The 13,283-nt window shown below is 36.6% G+C and overlaps 1 protein-coding gene across 5 annotated transcripts in view; it reads right to left on the bottom strand.

Annotated features, from left to right (window-relative positions):
- Positions 1-13,283, bottom strand: part of LOC149775396 (uncharacterized) — a 126,413-nt gene that overhangs the window by 15,686 nt on the left and 97,444 nt on the right. For all 5 annotated transcript variants that reach the window (XM_089944042.1, XM_089944041.1, XM_089944040.1 and 2 more), the window contains exon 5: positions 2,101-2,315. In XM_089944042.1, coding sequence (XP_089800168.1) covers positions 2,101-2,315 — 215 coding nt within the window. The remainder of the gene's footprint in view (positions 1-2,100; positions 2,316-13,283) is intronic.

Raw genomic sequence — 13,283 nt, 5'->3', positions numbered from 1 at the left:
ATGACTAAATAATGATCTTGGAAAAGATGGAAATGATATACTTTATAATGATCTTGGAAAAGATGGAAATGATATACTTTACTAATAATTTCATTAAAGAATGGTTCATGTCCTCTGTTTGCTTATGCAAAGCACAGCCACATTTTATGTTCTCTGTTTGCTTATGCAAAGCACAGCCACATTTTTATGTCCTCTGTTTGCTTATGCAAAGCACAGCCACATTTTTATGTCCTCTGTTTGGTTATGCAAACCACAGCCACATTTTATGTCCTCTGTTTGCTTATGCAAACCACAGCCACATTTCTATGTCCTCTGTTTGCTTATGCAAACCACAGCCACATATCTATGTCCTCTGTTTGCTTATGCAAACCACAGCCACATTTATATGTCCTGTTTGCTTATGCAAACCACAGCCACATTTTATGTCCTCTGTTTGGTTATGCAAACTGCAGCCACATTTCTATGTCCTCTGTTTGCTTATGCAAACCACAGCCACATTTTTATGTCCTCTGTTTGCTTATGCAAAGCATAGCCACATTTTTATGTCCTCTGTTTGCTTATGCAAACCACAGCCACATTTTTATGTCCTCTGTTTGCTTATGCAAACCACAGCCACATTTTATGTCCTCTGTTTGGTTATTCAAAGCACAGCCAAATTTGTATGTCCTCTGTTTGCTTATGCAAAGCATAGCCACATTTTTATGTCCCCTGTTTGCTTATGCAAACCACAGACACATTTTATGTCCTCTGTTTGGTTATTCAAACCAAAGCCACATTTTTATGTCCTCTGTTTGCTTATGCAAAGCATGGCCACATTTTATGTCCTCTGTTTGCTTTTGCAAACAACAGCCACATTTTATGTCCTCTGTTTGGTTATTCAAACCACAGCCACATTTTCAATACAGACTATAGTGGATTGGTCGCAAATGTTGGGCTATGTGTATTGACATGTGCTGTAGACACCAATGGTGGATATGTTTAAGAGTATGTGTGTTTACTGGTATTCAAAACATGATTGTATATGACGGAAGAGTGGACTGAAAGTGAGCATGTTGCTTACAAATAGCTTGATAAGTAAAGTTTACATACCTTGTAATCACTTGGAAATAACATAAACAGCCTGAATTGGCCTGTCATGTACCCTAGATCAACATGTAGGCTGATAATGAGACTCAAATGAAAAATTAATAATAATAATAATAATAATAATAATAATAATAATAATAATAATAATTTTTTAAAAAATCTTAAGAGTTGCATCAGTTTGGACCATAATAACTGAGTATAGCTTGTCCCTTAATATTAACCCCTTCTAGCTTGTCCCTCGAGTCAGGACAATAATAACCCCTTCTAGCTGGTCCCTTGAGTTGAAACTATAATAACTCCTTCTAGCTGGTCCCTTGAGTTGAAACTATAATAACTCCTTCTAGCTGGTCCCTTGAGTTGAAACTATAATAACCCCTTCTAGCTGGTCCCTTGAGTTGAAACTATAATAACTCCTTCTAGCTGGTCCCTTGAGTTGAAACTATAATAATCCCCTTCTAGCTTATCAACTGAGCTGAAACAATAATAACCCCTTCTAGCTGGTCCTTTGAGCTGAAACTTTAATAAGCCCTTCTAGTTGGTCCCTTGAAATGAAACTATAATAATCCCTTCTAGCTGGTCCCTGGAGTTGAAACTGTAATAGCCCTTATAGCTGGTCCCTGGAGCTTAAACTATAGTAACCCTTTCTAGCTGGTCCCCTGAGCTGAAACTAGAAAAAAACCTTCGAGCTGGTTCCCTGAGCTGAAACTATAATTACCCCTTCTAGCTGGTCCCTTGAGCTGAAACTACAATATGGTAACCCATTTCTAGCTGTTCCCTTGAGTTGAAACTATAATAACTAATTCTAGCTGGTTCCTCAAGTGATAATTCTGCACAGATTTTACTGTATTATTTAAAAGTACAGCACAGCTTGTAGCAAGAAACCTCTGATGGAATCAAAACAACTCAGCCAAAATTTCAAAATATTTCTGTACATGTCAACTATGATTGGGGCACATACTAAAAATTAATTTTAGATCAAAGCTAAAAAATGACAAAATTTGTTCATCTTTTCACCTTGGTTTCCTATGACAGACTGGTTCTGATCAGCATATTCTGGAAAATAGTTTCCTTCATTTTCTTCTTCTTGATCCATGTACTGAGACTCTGCTAAGCCTGCCTCATCATCCATGTCCCCTTCCAGGGAGACGATGTCATCACTCGTCATCAGATCAATGACCCGTAGTGGCTTGTCCTTGTGAGTATCCCTTACATGACGAACAACATAGGACCTGCAGATAGGGAGCAATTGTTGTATTCTGGGCAACTCTTGTTTGTGGGCACATCTTTTACAACACAAGTCTGTTATATAGTGGCAAGGCAACTGAAGTAAAGTGCCTTGCCAAAGGACACACTATGGTAGCTGACCCATGCTGGTCCAATAGTACGATTTGAACCCACACCCTTTTGATCGCAAGTCCAGCATGCTATTTACTGAGCCACAGTGGCTCCAGCAGATATTATTCATATACTGTACGCCAAATGAAGTATTGTAAAAAGGATTTGCCAAAAATGACATTTTCATCAATTCATTAAATTTACTGATCTTGGAAGAGTTTTGCTGTTTCAACAGAATCATTATTGTCTGTTGGGTTTTCATTTCTGTTGTTTATTGCAACCATTACATTCAAGAAAATTGGTACCATATACAAATTTATGAATTCACAGGAATAGGGAGTTTTAAATGAACTGCACCAACCCTGATCTGCTAGCCCATTATTTGATAAAAGCATCCGATCCCATTCTATAATGATTCAATATTATGCCGGACATAAATATACTTAACATGGCAGTCAAACAGAAAATTCAGTGAATTTTCGTCCACTGCTTGCTGTGGTGTAGTCAACAGAAGTATAGAGTAATGAAATCTGAAATCTGGGCTGTAACCCTTGAGACATAACTGTAAAGCTACTAGGCAGACGTGGAAAATAGTTGTTTCATGTCTATGCTTCAAAGAACACTTAAGTGAATATGATGTAAATGTTAACAAATTCATAAGTGACCTTGACATTTAAGATAAAACCTTTATTGTGATACATGATATGCCATCACATGGTACCATTATTCATCCTTGAAAATCAAGCAGCTTTTATGATTTAAAGCAGAAACAATAGCAACCATGAAATATACACAGTTGACCTTGACACTTAAGTCAGGACTCCATATTTAGAATGCAACACATTCTAGTGTAGTGACAATGTACGAGCATCCCCAATTTATCTTTAAACTTTCATTAGTTAAAGATCAGAATGGAAAATGCAAGTAAAACCTAAATATTCATATGTGACCTTGACCTTGAAGATAGGACGCCCAATGTGGTACAGGATAAACATCAACTTGCATCCTTTAACTTCCAATGGGTCTCATGTTACAGAATGGAAATGAAAGTATGAAGATAAACTTCAATTACTGACACATGACCTTGAACATAAAGACAAGACCCCCAATGATATATGCGAATCACGCGCTAATGATCATGTGCAATTACATCAAGCATTTTATCTCAATCTAGAAGCCATGCTGACTCTGAGGTTAGCCATACATGCCAACCTGATAAAGCCTGTTTTACTTAACATTTGTCACCATTTATTTCTTCAAGTATACATGGGTCTGCTACCTAAATATATTTATAAAAATATAATGAACGTGTGAGACAAGTTTTCAAGCTGGAGAACTCATGTGTTTTCTTTGAAAAGTGTCATGCACAGCTGCTATAAATAGAAAATAAAAAGCACCTGCTGGTCTATGATGGACAAATGTATTCTTACACTAATCTTTATTCTTATACAACAGTTTTACTTTTTAGAATATTCTCATATTTAATCAATGTGTGGAATTAAAAGAGTTGATAATAAAAAGGACAAACACAACCTTGTATTGCTTTCTTTCAATTTATTTAATATACCAGGTGAGTGTTTGGTCTAATTAGTGGAAAAAAAGCAGAATAATCATGCCAGAAGCATATTGGTTGGCAGGTCAGACTAGCATCCAAAAAAAGAGTGCTGTTTCTAATCCCACCACAGGATTAGCTTGGGTCAATTATGGCAGTGTGGCTTTGGGCAAGGCACTTTACATTGTCTTTGCAATAAATAAGCTACTTGTGCTGTAGTCCAATAAATAAACCCTCCAGCATAGAAGTTTGAACACCAGGACCATCCAGTCTCTATTTAATGTGTAGTGATGAACACTAAGGACACTTGCTCTACCTTCACACCCTTTATTGAACCCTATTGAATTTATACTTGAATTGTAGCAATTGCAACGTTGTGTGACAATATTATAAAAGGAAAAATTTTGGGCATGTGGAAATAGGAATACAGGCTTGTATAATTTCAGTCAGAGCTTGTGATTTGTTTTTAAGTCACCAGCCCTGGGCCTGTGTTTAAAAACATTTTTTCTTTGAGCACTGCACATCATCTAAAAATGATATCTAAGTATAACTAGTTTCATTCCTCAATTTTTGACAGCTCTCTAGTTATATACGAGAATGGACAGTGACAGAATACTTAAAATAATACCTTTCAACCAAAACCCACGATGATGTGATCTTCAATGTGGCAAGCAACTCACCTTCTAATGATGATATATATGTATGCCCAGTTTCAATCTCAAACAGCTATAATGTTAAAAACTTCCACAGCAAATGTAAAGTGTGATAGAAAACAAAATATTAAGCAAGGTCATGGTCATGACTTATTGCAGTGTTTGACACGTTCTAATGATGATTTACAAGTACACCAAGTTTAATCAATTTTTCTCAACTATCTGGTTCACAACACACCTTCTAATGATGATGCATAAATATACCAAGAGAGTCATGACCTTGACCTTGAAGACAGCCCCACCCCCATGTGGTATGTGACCAACCTTCTAATAATGGTCTATAATGCTTAATCTCAGATGGATTGAAATCTAAAAGCAAGAAAGAAACTGTGATGGATCATTTAAAACAGTGAGCCACAATCTGACCTTGACCTTGAAGACCAAGCCCCATGCATTATGTGACTTACCTTCTAGTGATGATGTTGGAGTATATCCAGTTCCATCACATCATCATAAATGAATTTAAAATTACAGAGCAAAAGTAAAAGTGTCACGGACGGATGGGCGATTCTATGTCCATACTTTTCAGAGAACAATAGGAGAATTACCATGAATGTGACAAACCGTGCAATATTCAAAGTGTCTGTCATAACTTTACTAATTACAAAGCAAGAACAAGTCTTAAAATATCTTTGTTTTTCGTTATTACATTTTTATATCAAATTTGTCTTGCCAATTAAATGCAAATCTTTTATCACACAGCTCTAGATAAAAATTTAATAAACTCGGTATGTTACTCTGCAGTTTAGAACTGAATGCAATGCTTTTAATTTTATAGAATATTTTGTAAACACGGCAAACACAAACTCGTTATACCAGACTGAGTCCCCGAGAATGCTTCAGCCGCTTAGTGGCAAAGACCATTAAAGGGCATGTCTGAATTTATATGACTCTATCTTAGCGAGAGTTCTCAAAGCAGTCAAGTACTATCATTTCACATGTGTACAGAACATCCATAACCTGTCCTGATTGCCAAGTTTATACATACTAATCAAACAAGTTATCTCAAACATGGGCAGTGCTTCGGGTTCGAGTAATATGCTGACCATAATTGAAAGCCATGGACGACAACCTGCTATTCTCCTTTATCTGTGGCTGCCTCTGTTGAGATTTCTTCATTTTTCATGAGCACCACATCAAGTTTCAGCTGCATTGGTCAATAAGTGACTATGCTGTTGGGTTACAACAGTGAGTACAATTTACTGTGATGCACTGTGAATAGTTAAACAGGTTTATGCATATTCATGAGGAGTGAGAAAATCTCCAAACAGGTTGGGGGGCCCCCAAGTGGCCAAGTGGTCTAAAGCGCTCTCCGTTACAGATCAATGCCATCTCACCTCTGTCTGTGTGGGTTCAAGACTCAGATTCGGCCAATGTGGGTATGTGAGAAAGCTTGCCAGTAGCTTCTCGAGGGTCGGTGGTTCTTTCCGGGGATTTCCCAGGTTCATCCTCTACCATTAATACTGGCGACCATGTATAGCCTATCATGTGCTGAAAAATGGCATTAAACCCTACAACAACAACAACAACAACAACCAAACAGGTTGCCATGGTTGAGAAAGAAGCATAGTGGTTTATCACTCATGGCAATGCTGACAATATTGGGACAAATACTTAATATATTTAAATAATTCTTTTTGTGTTTTATGTCAATTTCTTTGCATAAAATTAAAACTGTGCTTGTTTGGAATTTTAGAAAAGCATATAATGAACTGGGAATTTTACTCCCAGGTTGGAGCAATCTGAACTTTTTAAACTTCACTGGAGTATTTTAAAACACAAGCTAACAATAACAAACAGACCTTTAATCATTAGGAAATTCAAACATTTTTAAAATGGCAAAGTGACTGATTATATTTTAGGGCACATTCAATTACATGGTTCTATCTGAGTGAGTGTTCAGAAATTGATCAAGAACAATCATTTCAACTATTCATAAAACATGCAAAACCTTTCCTGATACCCAAGTTCATATTGATCAAACGCTCCAGCTCAAACATGGGCCATGCTATCTTTTATTAGTAGAGTTTTGGAAATAGAAAAAACAAATGGTAAGTACAGAATAAAAGTAATTTGGTCTACAACTCTTGAGTTAACATAAAACCTTGATGTGTTTCGATTTTTTGAACACTATCAAGAAAACCGTGTTTATGCAGAGCTGACTGTTTATGAAAATGACAGCTCATCTTGTGTACTCAAGAGGAATAAGGTTATAATAACACAAATCACAAACTATGTTTTTGTTTTTAAAATAACAGCATGAATTTTAGTGAAGGCATTAATATTTATCTTAAAGTGCACATATGAAATTTTAAAATGTCAGAAAACCAACAAACATTATTGGCATGGATTAGTTTTTATTTGTAATTTACCTCTAAAGCTCAGAAAGTGAGATGCACATCAGAAGTTGTTGATGTTGTTGTGGGGATTAACGCCATTTTTCAGCTCATGATAGGCTATACATGGCGGCCAGTATTAATGGTGGAGGAAGAACCTGGGAAAGCTTTCTCACATACCCACATTGGCTGAATCCTAGACTCGAACCGCCGCAGACAGAGGTGAGATGGCAGTGATCCGTAACGAAGAGTGCTTTAGACCACTCAGCCACTCGGGGCACCCCACATCAGAAGTAAGACCAAGCATTGTACTCTCAAACCCAAAACAATCTATATCATTCAAATATCAAAATAAGACCAGGCTTTTGTACTCTTAAACCCCAACAACCTCTATCAATCAAATATTAAAATAAAGACAGGCTTTACACTCTCAAACCAAACCAACACTGTTATTCTGATATAAAAATAACGTCTACAGTAGGTACTGTAAAAACTGCCTAACATGTACACATTCCTTAGTCATAACCAAGAGCGCCAGTGGGGGCAAAATCCAGGGAATACCTTTTCTACCAATTTTTAACTCTGGCCACACTAGCACAACTCTAGAATTGAGCATTACAGCAGGACTAATATACTGAAAAGATTTTGGGTTATGTGCTTAAAAATAAATGGATTTGTTAAATTGGCATACATTTACATTTTTTGCTCTGTTTTCAGTCAATTTGTCAATCTAGTGCTCAACCACTCTGGCGGCCTAATGGTTAGAGTGTCCGCATCAGATGCAGTAGGTCATGGGTTTGATCCCGGGCAGAGTCATACCAAAGACTTACAAAAATGGTACTAACAGCTGCCTCGCTTGGCGGTCAGCATTAACAGGTTAGTGTTATGACTGGTCGGCCTGGTGTCAGAATAATTTGACTGGGTGGGACATCATGCTACATGTCTGTGGCATGATGCCCCTGTGCTAGACATCACTATCAACTGTCACACTGCAGACATCACAGTAATATGACTGAAAAATTGTTAAAGCTACGTTTATTTAAAATCCAAATCAATCCAGTGCTCTGAATTTTCATGGGCTGTAACTTAAACAACACCAAAGTAATCTCATGGTGCCTATTTATGTTGGTAAGAAGATACAAAAAAAATAGTATTTCATGTAAATAAGTTCATGTAAAAAAATGAAACTTAATAAAACTCAAATTTTTCACTTCAACTACAAACAGCACATCAAAAATGACCATCTGTAACCTCATCTAAGTTTGATTCAACTGCGAGACGGCACAGACCCTGATCTATCATTGCATAATGTACTGGCATATCTGGGTCCATACACTTAGAAATAATCATATGAACAAAACCAGCTCAGACCATGATCAGCCACTGCATTATATGACAGTGGACCAGGTTCCACACGTTTTGCCGTTGGACTGGACTGACAAGATTGTACAGTAGAGCATTAAAACAATACCCTATATGATGTTGCAACCTCCCAATGAAATGATGACAAGTACTAGACAGAATATGGTGTCTTGTGTACACAGCATTACGAATGTTCTTAACCCAGCATGATACAAATTCAAAGCATAAAAACAGCAGAGATGCTGCAAGAATTTTATCTAAGGGTGGGTGGGGTGGTGTGCCCTCTTGTTACGAACACATGAGGGGGAGAAGAAGAAAAAAAAAGGGGAGAAAACATCCAAAGTTCAATATTATCCAAACAATTCAATATCCATCTTTCATCTGGCTCCACTGTGACAGCTCTATTGAAATCCAGCTCTTTTAATGACCTTGTCTCTACTCATATAAGCATTAATCTGTTGATTGTTTCTGAGCTTAGAAGTGTGCCTTGTCTGTGTATGAATACAACTATGTGATGAGATTCCCCTTTTCACATGATGTCTGAAGGGGCATGTACATAGCTAGTGTGACCAGCACTAGGAAACTGTTCCATATCACTGTTAGGTACAATTTTCCACAGCTCATAGGTATTGCCTTCTGGATACTTCTGCTCCAAAATAAGATTTTTCACTGCCAAAGTTTCACTTTCTTAAATCGATGCTTTGCTGACTATTATGATAGATTTCTTATCTGCTCCATAAATGCCATGGTGTCCTGTCTAAGAGAGATATTTTGACCAAATAAATTATTTATCCTTACTTTTTAATGTCACTTTAGATTTTTTATACAGCCATACAGTTTTGTAGCACATGATCCCTCAGGGCTAAATTGTTTGAGAAGAGCAATTAAAATTTCACTCTGCTTTTAACTGTCCGTATTTTAATTAAGCTTGTTATTCTGCCTTTCCTACATCTAATACCACTGTAAGAGGGCTTGACCTTTATGCTGTCGGTTTTTGTCCATCCAGCATGTACATCATCATTTTTGGGTTTAAAATCAGTCGATGGTATTTTCATTAACCCTTTCCCAGTTCCTATAATCTGATACAGTTCATAAGAGGGCTTGACCTTTATGCTGTCAGTTTTTGTCCATCCAGCATGTACATCATCATTTTGGGGTTTAAAATCAGTCAATGGTATTTTCATTAACCCTTTCCCAGTTTGAACCTTGTGTCAAGCTTTGCAAATGTGTGTTTGAAATGCAGGCTACATAGAACACCAAAATGGCTGGTTCCGAACATGGTTCATTATCAGATGACAATGATTTTAAAGTTAATCATTGTCATCTGATAATGAACCATGTTTGGAATCAGCCATTTTGGTGTTCTAGGTAGCCTGCATTTAAAATACACATTTGCAAAGCTTGACACAAGGTTCAAACTATGACAGAATACTTGTTCCAGGGCCAAACATGCCAATCAAATTTAGTTTAACAACCATTCAAGCCAAGCCGAAGAACCCAGAGGTGTAAACAGTTACATACCTGCAATGAGACTGATGTCATGACAAGTGCTATAATACCTCTACTGGCATTGTGATGTATGCTGAGGCAAGTACTTTAAGGGTTAACAGTTAAACAAAAATTCTATAGTGTCCATTTTTATATGAATGAATTGGCACAGAGTACAGTTTTATATGAATGAATTAGCACAGAGTACAGTTTTATATGAATGAATTAGCACAGAGCGCAGTTTTATATGAATGAATTAGCACAGAGTACAGTTTTATATGAAAGAATTAAAATTAATTTGTTGGAGTTCTTGTGAATCACTGCTCTCCAGTTGCATGAATGTGTAATAATTTTGTGGGATTCCTACATTGATGTGTCTGGGCAACATCTATGAAACTGTAGACATATACAGTGAATTCCACATGCATCGAATCCGCAGGAGATCCAAAACTTGTATTATACTAATTTTTTTCATAAACAAGGTGAAATATGATATAAAAAATTTGAGAGGATCCTATGATGTGCTGGTGTGCTTTTGTGAAGTAGCAAATTTTATGTCGATCTAACAAGAATACATTGGTTGAGACCAGAGAACCATTAATTAGATTTATTGAGACAGGCGCGTTTCATATCGCCATACTACCGTGTACGGTAATATCCTTTAGAGGGAGAATTTTGTTCCTAATTAAACATTTGTTTATACAGCAGCCAGGCGGACTATTAGGGACAAGGAAAACTTCATTTTCATGGTAAAGTTGTCACAATTGAGAGATCGCATAAACTCTGTTACTCAAACTACCAGGTCAAGCTGACCGTGACTTTGGCTCCTCTGGAAAAAGGCGGCAGAGATATTCGATTCTGATTGGTTACGTTGAATAAGGGGCATGTTTCCCACACAAAATTCTCTAGGTTTTTAAAACCGCCACATCGAAATTCTAATCAGTCTAAGCTTTTCTACGTGGGAAAACCAGAGTAGGCTCCAGGGGATTTGCAAGAAATTCCCCATAAAAGAACTGTTGTCCAAAGGGGACTATTGTCGAAAGGAACCGACGAACTAATTTACCGATTAGAGGGAGGAACATTGAAAGCAAAGGTAGTGTGACAATTCCATGTAATTTGTTGATGCCATATATAATACTTTGCTGAAGTTATTTACTTGTAGTTGCATGAATATTTTTTCTACATTCGTGTAATAATTTGCTTTTTGAAGTATAACTGTGTTGAGTTTATGCATAGGATGTCGTACAATAATCTTCTTTAGATAAGTTTGACGGACTGTTTGAATCTGTCGTCTTGTTTACATAAGAATTATGTTCTAAGAATTTAATACATTACATTAGTTAATATGATTACGAGAATCCGTGTGAATTCGCCGAATTTAGAAGATTTCACGTATGATTAAGAATAAGTGTGTATTGACTCAAATGATCTAGTAATTGATTGATGTGATGTGTCCTATTTATTCGCCGTGTAAACTGAGGCTGGCTCAGAACCCCAGGCCTCGTGTATGTGTTAATGTGTAAGGTCAAGGCATAACGAATTAGCCATTCGACTAACTAGGGTCATTATAGGACATGTGGAGTCGATTGATAGCCTTAGCGTCTGTTTAGCACTGATAGTGAAATCTGATAACGAGGGAGAATAATGAAGAATTAACTGTTTCATAAATAACGGGAAATTTAGGTTGTCTCTATTTATATTTATTTAAAAGGGAGAAAATAGCTCCTGAGACGTATGAGACGTATTATCCTGAGACGCAATATGCTGGGACGTATGATGTGATGTTATTCTGAGACGTATACTGAGAAGTATAGAGAGAAGTGCAGTGGGATGTACAATCCGGTGATGTAATCCTGTTGACGTATTAATTTCTGAAACATATTCTGAGAGTATCCTGAGACGAATGGTGGAAAGTATCATCCTGAGATCCAAGGGTCTGAATAGCTACAGAGTAAGCAAGACAAACTGAGAACAAGCAGGTTATGAAATCATACAAGACGTTGACTTCGATTGTTCACTCAATCCTATGATGAACTAAATCTATCAGTAAACAGATCGGCTATTTTATTTATATCTATTTGCGTTTTCTTTGTATTTCAGTGAAAGTTAAATTTCTAAAAGCAGAGTACATTCCTATGTAATGAATTTTCACAGTGTTTGTATGTAATTGATTAAATTGTTTGTTTACATGTACAGGGGCTCGTGTTGGTTTGTTCTATATACCTGCTCAGATCTCTATCTATTTCACCTATAAGTTTCACCACTTATATTTATATTTACTCGAACCGGGCAATAACATCAAGGGTGGTCAACCCCTAGATAACGAAAACCAAATTTGGAGGGACAATTCTCCCCCCGTTTACAGCTTTATATTGTTATGAATAGAGTTTATTGTTTATTGCTACATGAACACTAAATATAGTCACTATGTCAAAGAGATATGCAACTGTGAAAAACTTTAACACTGTTGCGGTCAATTCTGCCTTCCTAAAGCTTCATGAATTTTGAACTTCTGGACAGTCCATTTGTTCATTTTTTGGGAAGGGGACTGCTAAATTCACTTGCAGGCATGATTTTAATTAATTTGAAATAAAATTTTCTTCCTTCGTTCCAATATAGTGGTCCATCATTATAAAGTCCCTTAATATGCTACAACCCTTTTTATACTGCAGGTATGATATGGTAATAAATCCCCTTAACGCTGCCCTTTTAATAATGTGGGTATTGTAATGAATCTCCTATATTTATATTGTTGCCCTTTTAATAATGTGGGTATGGTAATGAATCACCTTAGTATACTGCTGCCATTTTAATATGTGGGTAGTGTAATGAATCCCCTATTTATATTGTTGCCTTTTTAAATAATGTGTGTGTAGTAATTTATCCCCTTAGTATGCTGTTTCCCTTTTAATAATGTGGGTATTGTAATGAATCCCCTATTTATATTATTGCCCTTTTAATAATGTGGGTATTGTAATGAATCCCCTATTTATATTATTGCCCTTTTAATAATGTGGGTATGGTAATGAATCCCCTTTGTATGCTGCTGCCCTTTTAATATGTGGACATTGCAATGAATCCCCTATTGATATTGTTGCCCTTTTAATAATGTGGGTATGGTAATGAATCCCCTTTGTATGCTGTTGCCCTTTTAATAATGTGGGTATTGTAATGAATCCCCTATTTATATTATTGCCCTTTTAATAATGTGGGTATGGTAATGAATTCCCTTTGTATGCTGCTGCCCTTTTAATATGTCGGCATTGTAATGAATCCCCTATTTATATTCTTACCCTTTTAATAATGTGGGTATGGTAATGAATCACCTTAGTATACTGCTGCCTTTTAATAATGAGGGTGCAGTAATATGTCCCCTTATTTGTGTCAAATTTGTTTTATCACTGCTACTTA

This window comes from Sinohyriopsis cumingii, chromosome 19 (assembly GCF_028554795.1).
Source record: "Sinohyriopsis cumingii isolate HCF-2022 chromosome 19, ASM2855479v2, whole genome shotgun sequence".
Lineage (NCBI taxonomy): Eukaryota > Metazoa > Mollusca > Bivalvia > Unionida > Unionidae > Sinohyriopsis > Sinohyriopsis cumingii.
This window is presented reverse-complemented; position numbering and strand designations above follow the sequence as displayed.